The 20,804-nt window shown below is 41.9% G+C and overlaps 1 protein-coding gene across 6 annotated transcripts in view; it reads right to left on the bottom strand.

The window, feature by feature from the left end:
* The window catches only part of GRID1 (glutamate ionotropic receptor delta type subunit 1), a 737,412-nt gene that overhangs the window by 304,897 nt on the left and 411,711 nt on the right, over positions 1-20,804 (bottom strand). For all 6 annotated transcript variants that reach the window (XM_081861132.1, XM_081861134.1, XM_081861135.1 and 3 more), the window contains exon 4: positions 327-532. In XM_081861132.1, the coding sequence (XP_081717258.1) occupies positions 327-532 (206 nt within the window). The remainder of the gene's footprint in view (positions 1-326; positions 533-20,804) is intronic.

Raw genomic sequence — 20,804 nt, 5'->3', positions numbered from 1 at the left:
TTTAGCTTTGTAGACCTCATCACTCGATTCAGATGAAATATTAAAAAGGGATGCTGAGTCATTTAGGCCTTACCCAACACAATATACACACCTCTGACTAACAGCATATTACACAGAGCTTTTAGTACAGACCGGAAGAGACCCAACACAAACTCCATGACACAAGTGTGGAAATTGTATTTCTCAGATATGCTAGTGTCACCTCATATCTCTCACACCTCTGCAAATGAGTGCTTTTCAGAAAAGTTCCCAAGACTGCAAACTAGTATTGTTATTTTTTTACTAGAAGTACAACTAGAAACTGGTTCAAGAAAGAATGTACTAACCTCGTTGATAAAAGTTTGTGCTCCCCTTGGACTCAGAAGTAAGATCGCTCTTCGTAACGTATCTCGATAGCGATTCAACTCCTCTGTTTTCATAGTAGTGAAAAGGCTGGCAAAAACCCTGCTGATGTTTCTGTCTACTTTTTGTAAAGATACATCAAGTCCTAGCTTTGAAGCTTGGTCCAGAAATCCTTGTAGACCACGGATATCTGCCAAAGAGAAACACAAATTATGTTCTTGGTGTTTTAAAGCTAGGAGCAAGGAGAAAAAGCAATGACAAAGGCCAACATGCAAAGAGATGCCTTGCAGGGGCTAGTGGCAGCCCAGTGGAATTTTATTTGAATAAATTACTTGTATGCCGTATCAAAACCTACCCTTGAAAGTCTCCATATACAAAGACAATCCAAGGCATTATGGTGCTCAAGGTACAAAACCCACAAATATGCCTTTACCCAGTGCTATTTTTCTAGAAAAAGAGGTGCCAGAACTCATCATGAATGCCTCCCTTGTTCTCCTATAATGGCAATGGCGCCCACCTGAGAGGTGCCAGAACTGAGTTCCAGCTGAAAAAAGCCCTGCCTTTGCCTTTTCTGATAGTAGTGCCAAACCTGATGCCACTGGGCATGGAGGAATGTCTGGGTTCCCAGAACTACAGCTTGTTAGCTCTATGTATTCTAGCCATCATGTTTTGAGTTAACAATTGGCTTTCCCACTCCCCCGCAAAAGGTAGACAGTGTTGTCTTCAGCTGTGTGCTATCAGTGTGCTTTGCCAAGTTAATTTCATCTCACTGAACGTTTCCTGTGAACAGAGCGGTGCCCTTTACTTACATTTCCTGGAGATATGTTAAATGCGGCAAATGCATGATATCATGGAACTATTTCCATGCAACCCGCAGTGACTTCCATCAAGGTCAGTCTGCAAGCTGCCTGTGAGAACCAAATCTGAGACTCTGACAAAGCCTGATTTCACAGTCTTATGTTTGTTTGTTTGTTTAAATGCTTTAGGATTTGGGAACAGCGGCACAACACAACAGTACCCTACCGTTAATGCCAATGCTGATGGTTTGAATTTGAAAGTGCCTTGATCAAAGCAGTGTGCAGGACTACATGCAAACATCTTCATCTGTGTCCAGCTGTGGGTATTTTTGCACAATAGAAATACACTGAGATCATTAGATTCCGCCCCCTTGTATCTAACATTGCCAACTCATACTAAATATGGGTAACTTGATATTTTTCCTCAATAATATGAGAGGTTTAACAAAGTTATAGGAGGAACTTCCTTACCCTGAGAGCCGCTGCACATGTGACCCATGCCATAGAGATACAACTGTGAATGCCATTTCCATCCTCACCCTCCCTCCCTAACATTAAATATTCCTCATTACAGCACCAACTGCCATCAATAGGACATTTGTATACCGTTGTGCAATGACACTTATTTGTTTAGAACAGGTCAGGGGTCAGCAAACTTTTTCAGCAGGGGGCTGGTCCACTGTTTCTCAGACCATGTGGGGGGTGGTGGACTGTATTTTGAAAAACAGAACGAATTCCTATGCCCCACAAATAACCCAGAGATGCATTTTAAATAAAAGGACACATTCTACTCATGTAAAAACACGCTGATTCCGGACCATCCATGGGCTGGATTTAGAAGGCGATTGGGCCGGATCCGGCCCCCGGGCCTTAGTTTGCCTGCCTATAGAATACATAAGGGATGTCAAACAGGTTGATCGCAATCTACTAGTAGATCCCCACGAGGTTTTGGTAGATCGCGGTCAATCTCTGGCTCCCATTCCTTAGCATCACTAAAACTGACTCCGGCCGTGCCCCCTCACCCCGCCCTCCTTTGTTGTTGCAGGGAAGACAGAGCTTTCTCTGTGCTGCTGTTTTCATCCATAGCGATCTTCTTGTGAGTGACCTTACCCCTTTGTCCCTTGCCTTTAACCCTCCACCCCAAAACAGAAGTCCCCCCCAAAAGCTTTTTTTAACCCCGTAAAAAAATGGGACTTTTCTCCTCCCTAAAAAATGTTCAACAACTTTGAGCTGGCCCAGTTTTTATTCTAGATCACTGCCAGTTTTTAATTCTAAAAGTAGATCGCAGTCTCTTGAGAGTTGGCCACCCCTGGAATAGATCATAGTGTGTCCTGAAATTCCTCCATATTTAAAGCAGCCATACAAGGTAAATTACCAATATTCCCTTGGGAGGGGCAATAACAGAGGCTAAGGGGTGGTGATTAGTAAAAGACCACTGAGTAAGTCCAGAATCCACCCTTGAGCCAAGGAATTTAATGTCAATGTGTGAATGTGCTTCCCTCTATTTTAGCATCACAAAACTTCTGTTAAGCTGAGAGATGTTTAGATGTGGGTCTCTACAGGCCAAATCCTGACATGTAAGTGTCAGGAACTTTAGATTTTTAAATCTAATTGTTTAGAAACAGCAAAAAGAGAGATATTATTATATAGTATATGTGGTGTGTGTGATTATATTCATAATTATCAGGGCTTGGATTCATACTTTGTAAAGTATAACTAAGTCTGTATTCAACCTACTGCTGGTCATACACATTCAAATAATAATCACAATGATAAGGATGCAATTTACTCGATAAAATATTTTATTGATGCCGTCATCCTGGTGTTTGCCTTTTGCAAATTCAGATTCTCTGATCCCTTGCTATCTTTATTCTTTTATGGCTCTATAGTATATGACGTACAGTGACAAAGTAGTAGTAGTTGTTTTTAATACTGTCTGGTTCTTCATATTAATGCAGAGCTTGACAAATAGACAATCCTCCTTTTGGGTTGACTAACGTTACGTTTTACCAGCATCTAAAGCTGTTTTGGAAAAAGGAACATTATTTGCAGTGGATGATGAATGAGGATGCTATTGCTTTAGGATGAATTATATTCTCCACAAGCTCACTGAGCAACCAGATAGGAAAGCAAAAGTATTCAGAAAGTTTGAATGAAAAATTGGAACCGTGATATGTGTGTAGTGGGAAAGAAGGTGTTTTGTCTTGAATAGTGACTAGATGTTGCATATCATGTATGGCAGGCAAGCACTGAAAATATTTTTAATTAAAAAACACACACATTCCTGCTCCAATCCCAGCTACAAGTTGGAAGTCACTGCCAATAATTTCTGTGGGCTTTGGATTCAAAGGTCTCACTTAGAATCAGATTCCAATGGGTTTCCACAGTTCTCCTTTAAGCATACTACCAAAAAGACTTTTAGGTCGATAGAATAGTGTACCTGAGGAAATATGGCAGGTATAATGCAGAGCACCTTCACCCATTGTGGGACTCATTTCAAGATGTGCCAGGCCACATACTGTCAAGAATGAATGACAGGTTTGTCTCTCACCATAGTTTGCTCCCAAGTTCAAAACTTTACTTCTCTGCGGAACTGGCAAACAGTCACTTATATGGGAGAATGTAGAGAGCTGTACCTGAGGACAGTATTAGGCGAGGGACTCAAACTTGCTTCCTCCCTCTAGTGTCTCCTGCCGTTAAGAATCACACTCACTCTGGTCTACATATCTATTTGATAGATATACATAACTGTATCCTTGCTTAGGGATGCTTAAGTAATTCTATTTCTGTGAATTTCAAAGCTTACTGACCTGATCAGCATCTCCTAGACAAATGTGCAGATCAAAATGTATTAATCCTTTGGATTTTGCACTTCTCCAAATTGGCGACCCAGGCTCAATGCAAAATAAGAAAGAATAAAGGGCACACCCAAATGCATACTCTGAGATAAAAGGCATGCACAGATATATAATCTGTGATAAATTTCATAAGAAGTTATGTATTTCAACACAAAGGACTTGAACACATATTTCCATGTGGAAAATTAATGTGGAAACAGGAGAAGACTTCTAAATGAACACTTGTAACACTGATGCGAATCAGAAATAGAATGATCTGCCCATCTCTATCCTCTGTTTTGTTTTGTGGTCACACTAGAATGTCTTGGGATATTTTGGAAAGGAAACAAAATGTTGGGAGCTGGTTGCATGATTTTGATTTCAATAACCATTCTCCAGTGCTCACATTGGACAAAGGCATGTGGTCCTTCCTTCTAGGAGGAGGAGGAGCTGGGAACATTAAGGACCAGACACTTAAAAGGTATTGTTTGCAGACATATGTGGTGAAGCCACATGTGGTGAAGTCAAAGTGTGGCTACAGACACAGGATCACTCATCCTTCCCTGCATAACTGATCATACTAATCACGAATCACTTTTGCAAAGGAATGATTTAATGGTGGTACTAAATTTCCTACTGAAACCATTCTTCACATTAGGTGTGGTGTGGGAAGTCCAGTTATTTCAGAGTCTCCTGTGACAATAAGTCAATTGATGTTGGAAAGGAGAGAGGCAGGCATATAATCTCCAGAGCTACTTATACTCCTGTCATCAAAGTAAATGGAAAGGGGAGTGTGTATTTGGGTGCTAAGATGTGGGAAGAATGACTTTGGATGCAGGTGAGAGGGCTGATGAGATAAGTGGGAGTGGGACAGCACTCTTTTAAATCTATGGATTCACTAAATAGCTCCCCCCCTTTACCCCATTTGGGAAAGAGGGAGAAATGATGAGTAGCCAATATAAGGAGAACCTATCTCTCCTTCATGTACCCACTCAATGGTCAGTTTTTGCCATTATGTCTCCTTTGTACATGTTTGTATTGTACCCAACACCAGTATTTTTACAATGGGAGCCCACCCTTTCACTTGTTGTTTTCTAATCTTCTTTCTCCCATCTTCCTTTTTCATTAAATTATTTTGTTTCAACTCCTACCATCTTCCAAAGAACTCTCATTTATGGCTGTTTCATTTAATGCATGTGCTTTTCAGTTGACAAATTAACACTGCATGTACAATGAAATGTCTGCCTTGGCACTAAATACCATAGGTTGTGTGTGTGTGTGTGTGTGTGAGAGAGAGAGAGAGAGAGAGAGAGAGAGAGAGAGAGAGATCTGTTTATATTGCTACTTTTCTGGGTCTCACTTGTGAAAAGACATTTCCCACATACTTCGTCCTTGGTGGAATCATCAGCACGGATCAATCTTTCTCAGTACACATTAGATTTCCTTGTTCCACCACTTCACTGCTTCTGTATTTACCTTTACCTATTATCTCATAACACTTTATCTTATTGGCATTTATAGTTAGTCAAAGTGGACAACACCAATTTTCCAAGCTAGCGAAGAGTATCATTATGCCTGCCGGTTATATGCTGTGATTTGCCTAAGCTAAGGGGCTTAACTTTAGATCACTGTGCCTTCCGACTCATATAACACACCTATAGATTAAGGACATGGTTTTTTAAAAAAACAAAAAAGCTTTGGTAATTGTATTGCTACCAGACAAAGGCAAAGTTTGACTACAAAAAAAAAAAAGTTGCTTCATTTCCCAGAGATTAACATGAGTCTTTCATTAATGGGAGTCTTGGAAAATTCTAGTCAGAAATACCACAGTTACTGAAAACAATAAACATCCCTAATCCATATTCTTCATTTAATTCCATCAAAAATTAAATTTGCTTAAGAACAGATCCGCTATTGCCTTTTACCATTCACCTACAACTTGCTACACTGATTTAATGTCTTAATTTACAGCTTTTGAGTTTCCTGTTTCACTGGTTGTGTTAACATGGAACACTAAACCATGGGGAATTCCTTGAGGCTAAGCAAAGTCTTGGTCTCATTCACTCCCTTCTCCTCCCACGACAAGTTTCAGTTTCATTTTTAAAGCATCTCAGTTTAGTGTTATGTATGAAGGAACAGCTCAGTTTTTAAACAAGTTAAACAACACCATGGGTTATGGGCTGACTTGTTTAACTAACCACTGCTGCCTAGAGGCTGATACAGTCCAATAATACCCATAGGTGGAATCTATACATAAAATATACATATAAAAAACGTTCTGAAAATGCTTTTTCTTTAAACCTTTTTTCAAAAAAACATTGAATTTCCCATAAGGCTCACAATCGCCATTTGGTGTCACATTATATATTGCACTTTAAACACACTTAAAATGTTTTATTTGCAGCTGTATAGCTGACTAGCCCTCCACTAATTGTGTCACTGGCCATATTGCCTTGACCAAAGAAAAAAGTTTGACCACTGTGAAGGAAATTGACTGCTATAAAAAGTAAAAATCCTGTTCTGTGTTTGGGGATTATGAAGCTAGTTTGTGGCTTGACTCATGGCTTTGCCTATGGGGGGGAGATAACTTGGAAGGTGTCACAAATTAATTAGGTGAGGATAAACTATGTACAGTATACCCAGGACAGAGAAAATTGTTGCCTTTGAGGCTTTTGGAATGTAAATGAAAGGTAAGCCCAGCCTATAATTAGTCAGGGACTTCTTTTGACATTTGGCATTCAGACCAGGACAATCTCACACATCATTCTGCTTAAGTCAGAGGTTTTCAACCTTTTTGAGTCCACGGCTCCCTTGACCAACTGCATTCTTTCTGTGGCACCCCCATGGGGCTCAGGAGCCCAGTTATAGCACCCCTTGCCTGCAGAGCTGGCAGCCTCTCGCCCTTTTTTGAACACCCTCAGCCTCCTCTCCTTGGGAGTCCTCTGGGCAGCCGCTGCTGCCACCCCTGGTCTCTGAGCCACCCCAAAGAGAGGTATTTCCTCACACTGCCCCACAGGGGCCTGAGACTTGTCAATCCATTCCCAGCAGCAAGGGCTGACAGCCTGGCTAGCTGGGCTCCCTCACCCACTTGCTTGCTTACCCCAAGGCCACCTCAGTTCCTTGCAACCAGCACTCCCTGACCAGCCCCAGAGGCTCCATTCGCCTGCAGAGCTTGTAGCCAGGGCTGCTGCAACAAACAGCTGTGCAAGTCTTTGGGAGGCAGAGACACAAGAGGGCATCAGAGGAGGCCGGGAAGGAAAGAGGGAGAGAGGCCAGTGCTGCCCACAGCACCCCAACTAGATCCAAGCTCCCTTTTCTGTCGGCAGGAAACCGGAAGTCGTAGCCACTCTTATGTTTAAACCTTTTTCATAAGAACAACCTGGCTTATTCTTTCAGTGACATTCACTTTGCTTACAAAACCATGGTGCTTTCCATTTACATACCCTCCTCACACACATCAAAGTGCCAAGTTCCATGCTAGCTTGTGTGGTTCTCGAGAAGATACCAGGAGTTTCAGGCTGTTTAATGAACAGCAGCCTGAGAGGAAAGAAAACCTTTCACCTAGAAGCAGCAATAAGGTAACATGAAGCATGGGCAGCAGAACCGGACACTCTGTTTGGCTGGCACCCCAGCTTCCCCTCACAGACCATAACAATCACAGATTACATTTCTTTATTTTGAATGCCAGACCTTCCAAGTGTCCCTGTTTTCCAGGGACAGCCTGGATTTACAGATGCAGTCCCAGTTTCTGATTTGATCCCAGAATGTCCCACTTTTCCTTTGGGCACCCCTATTTTCATCTCAAAAAAGTTGGAGGGTATGAAATGATCCTCTAGGGGCAGTTATACTCTTTTTTTAAAAAAAATAATTTTTATTCAATTTTTAAAACACATAATTAAAAGACAAACACATCACAAGACTTCCGGGATAGCGCGAACGGGTAATGGCGGATTCCCTCCGAGCCCCGGAGGGAATCGGCTCCGTCGAGGACGGGTCTTGCCGTGCCGGCGACACGGGGACCCTTAAAAACCGCAAGCGCGGAAGCTTGCGGACCTGGTAACTCGGTGGGCACCTCAAGCGCCCTCCCCGACCCGCGAAGAGCCTTTTTAAAGGCTGCGGAGTGGACTGGGGAGCGGCGTGGTGCTGAGAGTTCAGCGCTACCTCGGCGGAGCGAAGCCGCGAGCCATGACCGTAGAGCGCCGTCTTTCTTCCTGAAATTGGGACTGAAAAAAGCAACCCGTGAGTAGAAGGAAATTTTGGCACTAAAAGTTTTTATTCCTGAATTCGAGTACGATCGGGGGACGTGTCAAAAAGGAAGTCCACACTCCCCCCCCCCCCACCAAAAGACTTAAAGTAAGGAGAGGAACACTAAGTCGGAAAAACTGTGGTGTTTAAAGAAAAAGCTTTCATAAATTGGATTAAAAAGTTAATTGTGCTGGAGTGAAGAGAGGGGAATTTCAGAGGTTTTTTTCTTTTGTTTTCTCTGGCTGACCCCCCCCCCGAACCCGGGCAGCGCCCTGTGTGTGAACCCGAGAGAAAGAATAAGGAGTTTGACAGCTGTCAAAAGAGCTGTCAAACGGATAGTTAAAACCTGGAACTGTGCTACAAATATATTTTTGGATTAAAAGTGTTACATTAAATTCACTGGAAACAAACTAATTTTGAACAACAAAGTAACGGACTGTTGGAAAAGAACCATGATGGAAATCCCCCTGGAGGGAACTAAAGACATTGCAATGGCGGCTGAAGGAAAATTACTGGCAGAGATAAAAAAAATGTTTTTTTTGGTGGGAGCTCTGCAAGAACAGAGCTCGGCTATGAGTGAACAATTGATGACCTTCAATCTTAAACTAAGCAACTCTGTTGATGGAATTAACCGGATGGAAAAAGAACCTGCAGCTGCAGAAGAAGAGATAACTTTAGAACTGGGGGGAAAAGAAGAAGGAGAAGAGGGAGTTCAGGAGGAAGAGAGTAATCAAAAGTCTGTAACTTTTGGGAACAAAAGAAATGAAGAAGACAACCAAAGGATTACAAATCTGCAAAGAAAGATGGAAGTCCCTGGAATAACTGGAATATCGAGCTATAAAAGAATGAACAAGTTTGATGGGGACTTATTCTTTAAGCTGCAACAGGGGAGATTTGTTGATCCTGGACAGAAACTGTTTCTGTTTGATTTGGAAGGAGGAAAATATGAGGAACTGGGGACAGAATTCCTCCGAGAAGAGAAGACCAACAAAAAGGACTATAAACAAAATTGGTGGAAAGAGACTAATTGGGGCCTAAGGGCCTCCGATGTGAGAAATCCGGGTTAAAAATATGGGAAGGGGCAAAAACCGGGGTAGGGGAGGGAGGGGAGTGTAGGGTGGTAAGACTCTGGGATCTAGAACTGAAATATTATGATTTTTGGTTCAATATATGATTTTTGGTTTAATATAAAGACCGAGGAATTTGTGGGAGAGAAATTAGGCCGACCTTAGAGAAAGGATTCAATGTATATAATGGGATATGATAAGTAAAAATGGAAAAATGATAAATTTTAAGAAAGATATGAACAATATTTAAGAGAAATGAACAAATAACTTGCTGAGATACTTAATGAAATTGGAAGGTGGGTAGGGGGGTGTGGGGAAGTCACTGAAAGAAGGTAATGAATGTAAGACTATGAAATTATAGATGTTTTGTTTTGTGTTTGTTTTATATGTGTGTGTTTGTCTGAAAAAGCTGAAAACCCAATAAAAATTTTTATAAAAAAATAAAATAAAAGACAAACACATCACAAAACACAAACAAACATAAACAAATCAAACATAAATAAATTCATAGTCTTATTTTCTTGTAACTTCTTTCAATCGACTTCCCCATACCTCCCTTTCGCTGCATCCTTATTTTAGAAAAAAAAAAAAATTTTAGCAACCCTTTAGTCAATTTATCCAATTAGTTTCCTTCATTAAATTCCCATAAATTTGTTGGTTACAGCTGTAATTCTCTGCTTCTTACCCCTTGACATCTTAAGACTCATCAATTTTACAACAGTTTTTAAGATATATTTTAAATTTCTTCCAGTCTTCTTCCACTGCCTCTTTCCCCTGGTCACGAATTCTGCCGGTCATCTCTGCCAGTCCCATGAAGTCAATCACCTTTGTCTGCCATTCTTCCCGAGTAGGTAGTTCTTGCATCTTCCAATACTTTGCCAGAAGAATTCTTGCTGCAGTAGTAGCATACATAAAGAAAATCCTATCCTTCTTTGGCACCAATTGGCCAACCATGCCCAGGAGAAAAGCCTCTGGTTTCTTAGTAAATGTCCATTTAAGGACTTTCTTAATTTCATTATAGATCATTTCCCAGAATGCTTTCACCCTCGGGCAGGTACACCATAGGTGATAGAAGGTACCTTCATTCTCATTACATTTCCAACATTTATTACTGGGCAAATGATAATTTTTTGCAAGCTTGACTGGGGTCATGTACCACCTGTAGATCATTTTCATTATATTTTCTTTTAAGGCATTACATGCCGTGAACTTAACACCAGTGGTCCATAACTGTTCCCAGTCAGCAAACATAATGTCATGACCGATATCCTGTGCCCATTTGATCTAGGGGCAGTTATACTCAAGCCTCTCTTCCACTACAGTTTGGGGCACTTTGTGTGGGGGTTTTTTTCCTGCTTTGATACCTGCCTGTATGTCTCTACTTCTCTTCTTGGCCTTGTGTTTTTTAATCATACTTCCTCTAAGCAATCTTAAACTCGGAAGAGTTTAAGTTTGCTTAAAGAAAGTAAGATTTTTTTTAAAGTCTACCCAAAGAGCTGCTTTTTGCACACATTATTGATTTGTTTACACTTTCCTGGGTTTCTCTTCTTCCATTCCCAACACCTTCCAATAATGGCCTCTGCTATGTTTTGCGCCATTTTTTACAGGCTGTATGTGAAAGCTTTAAAAGACATTAACACTATCATCACACATTAACAGGCTTCAACATACCCTACGTGTCATTCTGAATCTCAGTACAGACCATGAAACAGGCTATTGGTGCTGCACGTCCAGACTGATGCTACATGGATTACGGTATATTAATTGCAAGCCTTCTGGGCTCACTGAAGGGACCAAGGAACACAACCCTCCCACAACCCACCACCACCCTCAAAATAGACAAACAGTATTTCAATGGGTGTACCTTAGATTGCAGTACCTTGTGATTTGTATAGTACAGGAGAACCTATATACCGGTATGTAGTACCTTTGGCCCTGAAGATGTTACTGGGCTACAACTCCTATTATTCCTTACTATTGGACATGCTGGCTAGGGTTGGTGAAAGTTGGAGTCCAACAAAATCTGGAGGACCAAATACCACTTGCCCCTGGTGTGTTATATCCCCTTTATTATGACTAACTAAAAAGTCCAAACAATTACAAAATGGAGCGTTGCTGTAATTCATAATGGCCAGCAAAATCTGTTCATTTTACTTCTAATTTCTTTTCATTTCTGCTTAACTTTCAGCCTGATGAAGAATTTTGAGGAAACCAAAAGTTTGGTCAGTTCCTTGTAATTTGTTGGTGCTGAACTTTATAATAAAGGTATTGAATTGCTACTCTAACTTTTGGATTTATTTGTTTGTTTGTTTGTTTGTTTTTGTAGTAGGCCAATATGGCTCCCTGCAATTTTTTATTTCCATCCTGTGAGAAAGTTATGACCACTTTTAACCATAGGATCGAATGTATATTACATATTATCTAGTTTAACCCTCTTCTCAATGCTGGTTTCACAAGAAAGGATGCAACTACAGCATCCCTGAGAGAACAGTAAAGCCTTTCTCCTTGATTTGGGCATTCACTGGGTAAGATTCAGCAGGTGATAAAGGAGTAGCATTTATTTGAGAATTTAGTTTTTAAGTCCTTTGATTTTAACTGTGGTTCCACACCTACAAGGGCCCAAGAGAAATTCTATTATGTAAGTGAATAAACACATATCCCCAATGTCAAAAGAAAAAAAGACCTCATCTTTTCACTTTGTTGAATCCCTGCTGCCGCCCACCCTAGTACCTTGTTTCTTGAGGTTGAAAAATTTTCACTTTCTTGTCTTAGAGGGCAAATGAAAGACAAATACTTAAACAGAAGAAATAAGGACAATGCCTAGGCTCCTCCTCCTAAGCACTTCACCACATGCCTTCTTCAGCCCAGATGCTGTAATCAGCATGCAAATAAGATAACTTCAGATGACCAGAAAGGTTCTCAGGAAGCCATAGGCAGGTAAATGTCATTTTGTTCAGGGAAATGTCCTTTTGTTCAGGGTAATATCATTTGTATGAGTGGAAATGAGCATTTTCTTCATAAGCTCCTCCTCCCCATGAAACAAGGAAACTGCAAGTAGGTAGTAGCCCAGTTTTGCCATTCTCAATATAGCCACATTTCCTGTTTCTGTATCAACATCTGAATTTTTGCTTCTGAATGAAGACTATTCTCTTCACGTCAGTCCCGAAAATCAGTCAGCTACACGTCCACAAATAACAGCTCACATGGCTGGTCTACCCACATAAACAGTGTAACATCAACACAGCCTATTCACTCAAAATCTTTCCTTTCCTTCTGTGAAGTGGAAAATCTCAACTTGCAATTTTCCAGTTCAGGGGAGAGGAGCCACAATCTCATGCGAGTTCATTGCTCTGACATTACACTACTCACATGAGTTTTATTTTGGTCTGGGGCGGGGGCGGTGGAAGTTTCTTTTGACAAGAAGTCTCATTCTCAGACTTGAGGAGCAGTTCTGCAGTCAAATGCATGAACAGGTGGGGCTAATTATTGGCCTATGATGAGAGATGCCCTGGTCATCTTTTTGGAGACCATTTCAGTATTTTTAGCACATACAACTTACTCTCGTTGAATTTAAAGTAAGTCTGGAAGCAAAATTTGTTCCAGAAATGGAAATGAGGGACATGACTAAGAAGAGTCTGCTAGCATGGTCTTCTGAAAACCACCAGGCAGAAAATGCTGTGAATGTCTTCCACTTCAGAGCCAAGGCAGAAAGAGGTAATAATAATAATAATAATAATAATAATAATAATAATAATAATAATAATTTATTATTAATACCCCGCCCATCTGACGGCTTCCAAAAGAATATTAAAATACATCCTAAATAAAATATTTAGGAAAACCTCTGTGTCTATGTACCACACATAGCTTCTGTGAGCTTGTTAGTATTGCCTTGTCCAAAGCCCAAATGACAGCTTAACAGAATCAATTTTAATACAGTATTTGAAGCAAATGCATCGATAATTATCTTCACAAAACAATGGTGCTTGAGAAAATCAAAGGAATTCCTATACTTCTCAAAGCAACCCAGACAGGGCAGGGGCATAGACCCAACATGGACGTTTTCACTACAAAAGCTATTTTTTTCACAGGAGCAATGGAACTAAGATCACAGAAAAAAATGGTGTACAAATTAAGCTTCAAGCTCTATCATCTCATACCGTGTGCTCACAAAATTCAATCACATATGCAAACTGCTTTTGCCAAGTTATATTTTTGTATATTTCCTGATGTTCTTTCTTCTATGTGGGGGCAGCAAGAGCTTGCTTCTCTCGATTGACCCCTGGAGACTATTATCCCATTAATTGCTTTACAAAATCAAACTTTCTGACTGGTGCTACAGCCTTTCAAGTGCAGTGCCAAAGCTTTTCATATGGCAACTTGCTTGGAACATTTCCATTTAAAACCGCTTTTAAATGGAAATGTATATTGCAAACTTGGTGGGGGGATGCTTTGGCTCACAGGGAAAAAATTCTAAATTATCCTTTCGACTGTCAGTCATTTCCTGAGAATTAAAGCAACTCCAGTAATAAAAGAACAGCACTATATTCCACAGTCACTCAAAAGTACTTTCAAGGTAGGCCAAATAAATCAGCCAAGGGCACCATCAAGCCAAATTTAAACTTCCAATGATTTAAATGGAAGAGAAAAAATCAACCAAACCTAAAAATGCTTAATTCTGCACCCCAGCCTTTTAAAAGCAATGCTGAGGCATGGTTTCCTAAATTTCAGAAGACCAATGTATACTTTTTATGTAAGTTATTTATGTTTAACCCCTTCATGGATCACTGCCTTGCCGTGGTGAAGGGGCTTGAATAACTCAGAGAAGCTATGAACTATGCCGAGCAGGGCACCCAAGATGAACAGGTCATAGTGGAGAGTTTTGACCAAATGTGATCCACCTGGAGGAGGAACCGGCAAGCCACTGCAGTATCCCTGCCAAGAAAAAGAAGGCTGATCGCCGAAGAATTGATTCTTTTGAATTATGGTGCTGGAGGAGACTCTTGAGAGTCCCATGGACTGCAAGAAGATCAAACCTATCCATTCTTAAGGAAATCAGCCCTGAGTGTTCACTGGAAGGACAGATTGTGAAGCTGAGGCTCCAATACTTTGAGAAGAGAAGACTCCCTGGGAAAGACCCTGATGTTGGGAAAGATTGAGGGCACAAGGAGAAGGGAACGACAGAGGACTAGATGGTTGGATAGTGTTCTCGAAGCTACCAGCATGAGTTTGACCAAACTGCGGGAGGCAGTGGAAGACAGAAGTGCCTGGCGTGCTCTGGTCCATGGGGTCACGAAGAGTCGGACACGACTAAATGACTAAACAACAACAACAACATCTATGTTTAAAAGAGAAAGGACTACATGTTCTCGCAAGTGGCTATGCCCTATGTCTCTCCATAAAGAATAGTTCTGGGCATGTCTGTCAGCTGGTAAAAGGCAAGGCAGGAAGACCAGCACTGAACAGTTAGTCACGCAGAGATGCTCAGGGCAACCTCTTGTCTAGCTGAAGACTTTGGGATCACAGGATATTATGTTACATTATTCTTCATGGTGCTGAGACCCATGGTCCATATAATTCAGCATCGCCTATGCTGTCTGGAAGGATGGAGGGCACCGTGACAAGAAGCTGCACCCCAGCCTCCATGCTTTCCTTTAAAAGTCTCACAAGCCATTCAGGGACTTGAAACAAACTCATGCAGAATGGGGTCAAGCCCACCCCTTTAATGACCCATACACATTTGTGGCAACCACTCAAAACATCTGTAAGAGGCTTAGCTCAAAGACAGGCATAGACAAACTTGGCCATCCAGAAGTTTTGGGACTACAACTCCCATCATCCCTAGCTAACAGGACCAGTGGTCAGGGATGATGGGAGTTGTAGTCCCAAAACATCTGGAGGGCAGAGTTTGCCTAGGCCTACTCAAAGATGTACGAGTTCCAGATGTGGGTACAAGACCACTTGTCTATTCATGGGGCCAGAGTGTTTGTCATTTGGACTTTCACTCAAAGCACAAAGAACAAATCAATTAAGTCACTTATGCATCCACTATGCTCCTTAGCTACACACACCATTCCTTAGCTGAGTCCTATGGTTGCCATATGTCTGCTTATTCTAGAGCAAATCCTCTTTTTCATGGGTATGTAAAATGAGAGTTGCCATAGGGATCCATTGTTAAAAGCTGAAGCTAGCAAATGTTTCCTCTTTTTTGCTCTTCAAAAATGGCAACCCCACTTAACTCGGTCAGTAGAGCACAAGGCTGATAATCTAAGGGCCGTGGGTTTGAACCCCACGTTGGGCAAAAGATTCTGCATTGCAGGGGATTGGGTTAAATGAACTTGGCGTTCCCTTCCAACTCTCCAATCCTACTTCTGGGTAATATCCAAAACCACTCTTAAGATATTTTGTGGGTTTGTGTTTTGAAACAATGAAAAAGGGCAGTATTAAAAGCCAAGCAAGTTATATTCCTTATCCCGCTAACCATCAAAAGCATAGATTTATATTAAGAAATATTTGAAGACTACTACAGGCAGTTGTTGAATCATCTGTTGTTATCATTCCTGAAATAGCTGATACGGTCTGAAAGCAGGGACCTCCCAAAACGCCCAGCAGAAAAGAACAACATCAAAACTACCCTTAAGGCTACAATAACCCTTTCACATTTAGCACAAAAGGGCAACCACAGGTCCCCTGCTGGATTTTAGTATTCTATATTCAAATGCATAAAGGAAACCATTTCAGGAAATTAATTACCATAAAAAATCAAGCAGACATAGACCAAACTCAATGCAGGAGAGGGATTCCCTGAAGAACTATTTCCATTCAACACACCCATTTAATTTTCCACACTGCCATAATTGCACCATTTCCAAAGTAATAAATCATCCAGTCTGAATATAATAGCTTTTCGTCTCCCCACCTTCTTCTGCTACTAATCCATGAAAATATGTTTCAAGGACACGAGATACGGTAAGGGCAATGTCCACCCATTCCTGAGAATTATCAGTTTGGCATCCTTACACCAGAACCTCAAAAGTCTTGCGCTTTCCTGGAAATGCATGTTGAAAGGAGGTGGGAGGGATCAGTGCCAAGCTTTCCCAGTCTCTTACAGCAACATCATAGGCCTCTTCAATTCAAGAAGTGAATGGTGGAGTACAACTGCTGGCTTCGGCTATCGACTGCCCCTCAAACCAAACCTAGTGGCAGTTCTGATCACCACATCTCAAGAAGGATGCTGTAGAGTCAGAAACAGTGGGCGAGCAAAATGATCAAGGGTTTGGAGCAACTCTGTGAAATGAAGATGTTACAAGATTTAGGGCTTTCTTAGTTGGGGGAGGAGGAGAGCCATGTGAGGCATGATAGAGGTATATAAAATTATGCATGGTGCCAAGAATGTGGAGGTTCTTCTTCCTCTCTCATAATACTACAGTCTGAGAAAATCCAAGCAATCTATATATTGGAAGTTTCAGCATAGGCAAAAGGAATTACTCCTTGTCATGAACTGGCAGGACGACGGGTAGGAAGGAGAGGATCCCAGCGAGGGGTGTAGCAGGGACTGGGACACACCTGGTCAAGATGGGGATGGGGAAGGAAGTACTCACAGGGTGACAGAAGATGGTGAGAGGATGGGGGTCAATGCACAGGAACCAGAGCAGCAGGACCCATCACCAGAGGGGCTCCTGTCTCCACAAACACAGGGGGCTCTGAGGTGTAGGGGGCAATGGGAGGGGAGCTTTAGGAGGCTGAGGCAGGCAAGGACCCACAGCCTAGCTCCCTAGCTGGCCAGGTGGGGCTCACTACTTCTGGGTGGAAGTGTGTGATTCCTCAGCTGGAGTAGACTTGGAACAGGTGAGGGTCACATGCCTCGTCAAGCCCAGATGCTGCAATCAGCATGCAAAAAGGGAAGCAGAGCTGAGAGTGTGTGCTGCTCAACTTCCCATGTTGTTGACCTTGCCTTGGATGCTCCTAGACCTCTATGGGACTGTGGTTCAGGTTTGACTCTGGACTGCTGAAATTCAGACTTGGCTACTTGGACTGTATTATTTGATTGGGGGGGGGGGGTTCACCCAAACTACAGGAACCAGTGGTGCTGAACAGTATCAAAGAAAGATGAACAATACTCAGATAAAATGAATAGAGGTGGGTGAAATTATTACTTAAAACCCATGAATCAAAGCTAGAAAACATTTGGTGGGACCCAAAAATAAACCACCCTTGCAGATGAAAAATGTAATAAATTATAGCACATAAACTACTTGCCTCAACATTTATGAAATGCTTGCTATCTAAAGTTGTGCTTTAACACTGCTCTTGCTTACTGCCACAACCACAAGTATCCTTGAGTAAGAATCCCTGAATTCATAAAAATTGCTCTTCCTCTTCTAATGAGCATTTTTTTTACTACCAGCAAGTTCTATTATGTACTATGCCCTTTATAAAAGTGCATTCAGCAGTTTTAAAGGATGCAAAATCAATTACAACACAAAAGTTATACCCAGGCCACACTATAATGTTTTCTGTTGAGAAACAGATGGTTAAAGAGGTACCCACACTTAAGCTGCCTATTCTGTTTATGGGCTATTATATTTTGAGAGCTCTGCCTATAACAAACAGAAAACATACTATGGACTGAGTTAATCTGTATTTTCTATCAATATAGCGTGAATAAACTTCAGTTTCAAAAATGTACTTGTGGAAAAGGATGTGTCTGCCTACAACCAGAAAAACTTTTTATTTTTAAAAACAGAACTCCTAGACACAACTTACGTTGCAAAAATATATTGCAGTATGTTGTTTTATTTGTCGTTTGCACCCTGAAAATGGAAAGTGCCACTTAGAAAAAGAAGGGGTTCCAATAACTAAAAAACAGTCCACCTGCAATAGCTCAGTCAGTAGAGCACGAGGCTCTTAATCTCAGGGTTGTGAGTTTGAGCCCTGCATTGGGGAAAAGATTCCTGCATTGCACGGGGGTTAGACTAGATTACCCTCATGGTCCCTTCCAACTCTACAATTCTACGATTCATTTTCCCATTCCAACTTTGATAATTAAAGCAACTCAGACGCTCACAGTTATTCTGTGAGTGATCACTTTAAGATCCTTGATGTATTACTCGTTTTGCCACACTTGTGTGGGACAGCTAGACTGCAGTTTCCAAGATGGCAGCCTTAACTCACAGAAAACTCCTTGTGAGACAAAACTAAAGTGCATCATGCATATCAGGAACTGAATGCCACCAACTTTAATTAACAACCACCAATTGCAACATGAATCAGAAGGGCCTGCAGTCATTGCTGCATCAAGTTATGCTTTCATGGTGACTTAGCTTCTAGACCCTTCTTGTTGGTTAGCAACCCCATCTTGATAACAAGCTTGTGCCAGAATAAGCTCCTGCAGTAGCATTTTGATCATTGATAAAATTTTGCCGGTGAAAGTGTCCAAAGAGATTTAGTCTCTAAGGTAATTTCATCATGTAGACCAAAAACCTGAAATGGTACAGTTGCTGAGTATCAACACTGAACATATATTGTAATGCTGTATCCAGGGGTAGCCTGAGAAGTTATGGCACCTATGGCTAAACACACCCCTGTTGTCCCCATGATGAGTGACGCATGAGGCTTGGCAAGAGCTTCTCCTTGAAGAAAACCCCTTGCCGTGCCCCACCCCCCTGTGGGGCAAGGTGGAGGAAGATTCAGCAAGGGCTTCTCAAGGAAAACCCTTGTATAACCTTGTCCCTCTGCCAGGCTGCAGGGAGTGGGACGTGATATACGGCAAAGGGCTTCGCCTTGAGGAAAAGCCCTTACATCGTCTTGCTGCCAGGAGGGTGAGGGAGAGACTTGAAATTCCAAAGGTGGCACACTGAAGCTCTGGCCAGTAAAAAGGTAAAGGACCCCTGGATGGTTAAGTCCAGTCAAAGGAAACTATGGTGTTGCAGTGCTCATCTTGCTTTCAGGCCGAGGGAGCTGGTGTTTGCCCACAGACAGCTTTATTGGTCAGCATGACCAAACTGCTTCTGGCGCAACAGAACACCATGATGGAAATGAGAGCAGTGCACGGAAATGCCAATTACCTTCTCGCTGCAGTGGTACCTATTTATCTACTTGCACTGGCGTGCTTTCAAACAGCTAGGTTGGCAGGAGCTGGGACAAAGCAACAGGAGCTCACCCCGTTACAGGGATTCGGACCACCGACCTTCTGATCAGCAAGCCCAAGAGGCTCAGTGGTTCAGACCACAGCACTGCTGCTGTGAGGAATGAGGAGGATGCTGGAGCCTGCTCATTGCACCTGCACCATCCTGCCCCTTCTCCCCGGTACCCACCTTGTCAATGTCCTGACATGCAAGACAGGCCGCCATAGTGCTGGTGCAACCACACGTGTCACGATGGGGGCTACGGAGGCAGATCTGGCCTCCAAGATGCATGCCATGCCATCACCACCACTGCAGCAGCAGCAGAAATGGATGCATTCTTTGGAAGCTGCCGCTTCTGTGGATCATGCTGCCCAAAGCAGGCTGCCCTGGTTGTATCCAGTAGGGAATGCTTCCAGTCCTAGGAAGTTTCCATGAGTCCTACTTAAAGTAAGTGGCAATAAGGTTCTAAAACACATATAGGTACATTCAACCCTTGCTGAGTGCTCCTGGAATGACTTAGGAATTGGGTTCCATTTGGGGACCAATTAATTATCCTCACAGGGACACACATTCATGGTGAAGGAGGCTTTTTAAAGCTAAGAAGTCCTTTTGTCTTCAAATTATGTGGCCCCGGAGAAAACTGTTCAGAGAGAGGTTATTTTTAGAATAGTTTCCCAGAATGTAGAAGGAAACTGCAGCATGTAAATAGCAGAGATGTAAACTAATTTGTACAAGACGGACGTACAGGTAGAGTTAGCGTCCATTAGCTCAGAGACTGAAAGATTAAAAGAATCAACTAAAAGGTACAGAAAGGACTGTGAGTTCCTTTGAATGGCTATAGCTTGTGAAAGAATTAAGCTGATGCTTAACCTCCGTGACAAGAGTAAAGACACTGATGGCCAACAAACCAGATGTTGGAGTAAACAAATTGGCTGTTGCACTAAGAATAACTAGTCAGATTACATCTGTCAAATTTAGGCAGGAATTGGCTTGGTTTATAGCAGACTGGATGGCATGCAATAAATTGTTTATAGGCTGTCAGGTTCAGAAGGTGCAAAAGGGAGAGAGAAATCCTGATCCTTATCAATCCTAACACACACACACCCCAAAAAAGAATCCACCTTATATTGACCACTCTGGACTGCTGCTCAAATAATGAGAGGAAGAAAGTGGCTGTTTCAAATGACAGTGCTATTATGAATAAAGAAAGGATGGAAAGAAACTGAGAGAGGGAGTGGTGGTTTTAAATAATGACAGAGGGTTCAGCAGAGTGAGTTGTTGTTTAGTCATCTCCGACTCTCGAAGAACTGATGCTTTTGAATTATGGTGCTGGAGGAGACTCTTGAGAGTCCCATGGGCTGCAAGAAGATCAAACCTCTCCATTCTTAA

The sequence above is a fragment of the Podarcis erhardii genome (genome assembly GCF_964252035.2).
Source record: "Podarcis erhardii genome assembly, chromosome: 5".
In the NCBI taxonomy this organism is placed as follows: domain Eukaryota; kingdom Metazoa; phylum Chordata; class Lepidosauria; order Squamata; family Lacertidae; genus Podarcis; species Podarcis erhardii.
Note: the sequence above shows the minus strand (reverse complement) of the source record. Positions and strands in the feature narration are given on the sequence as shown.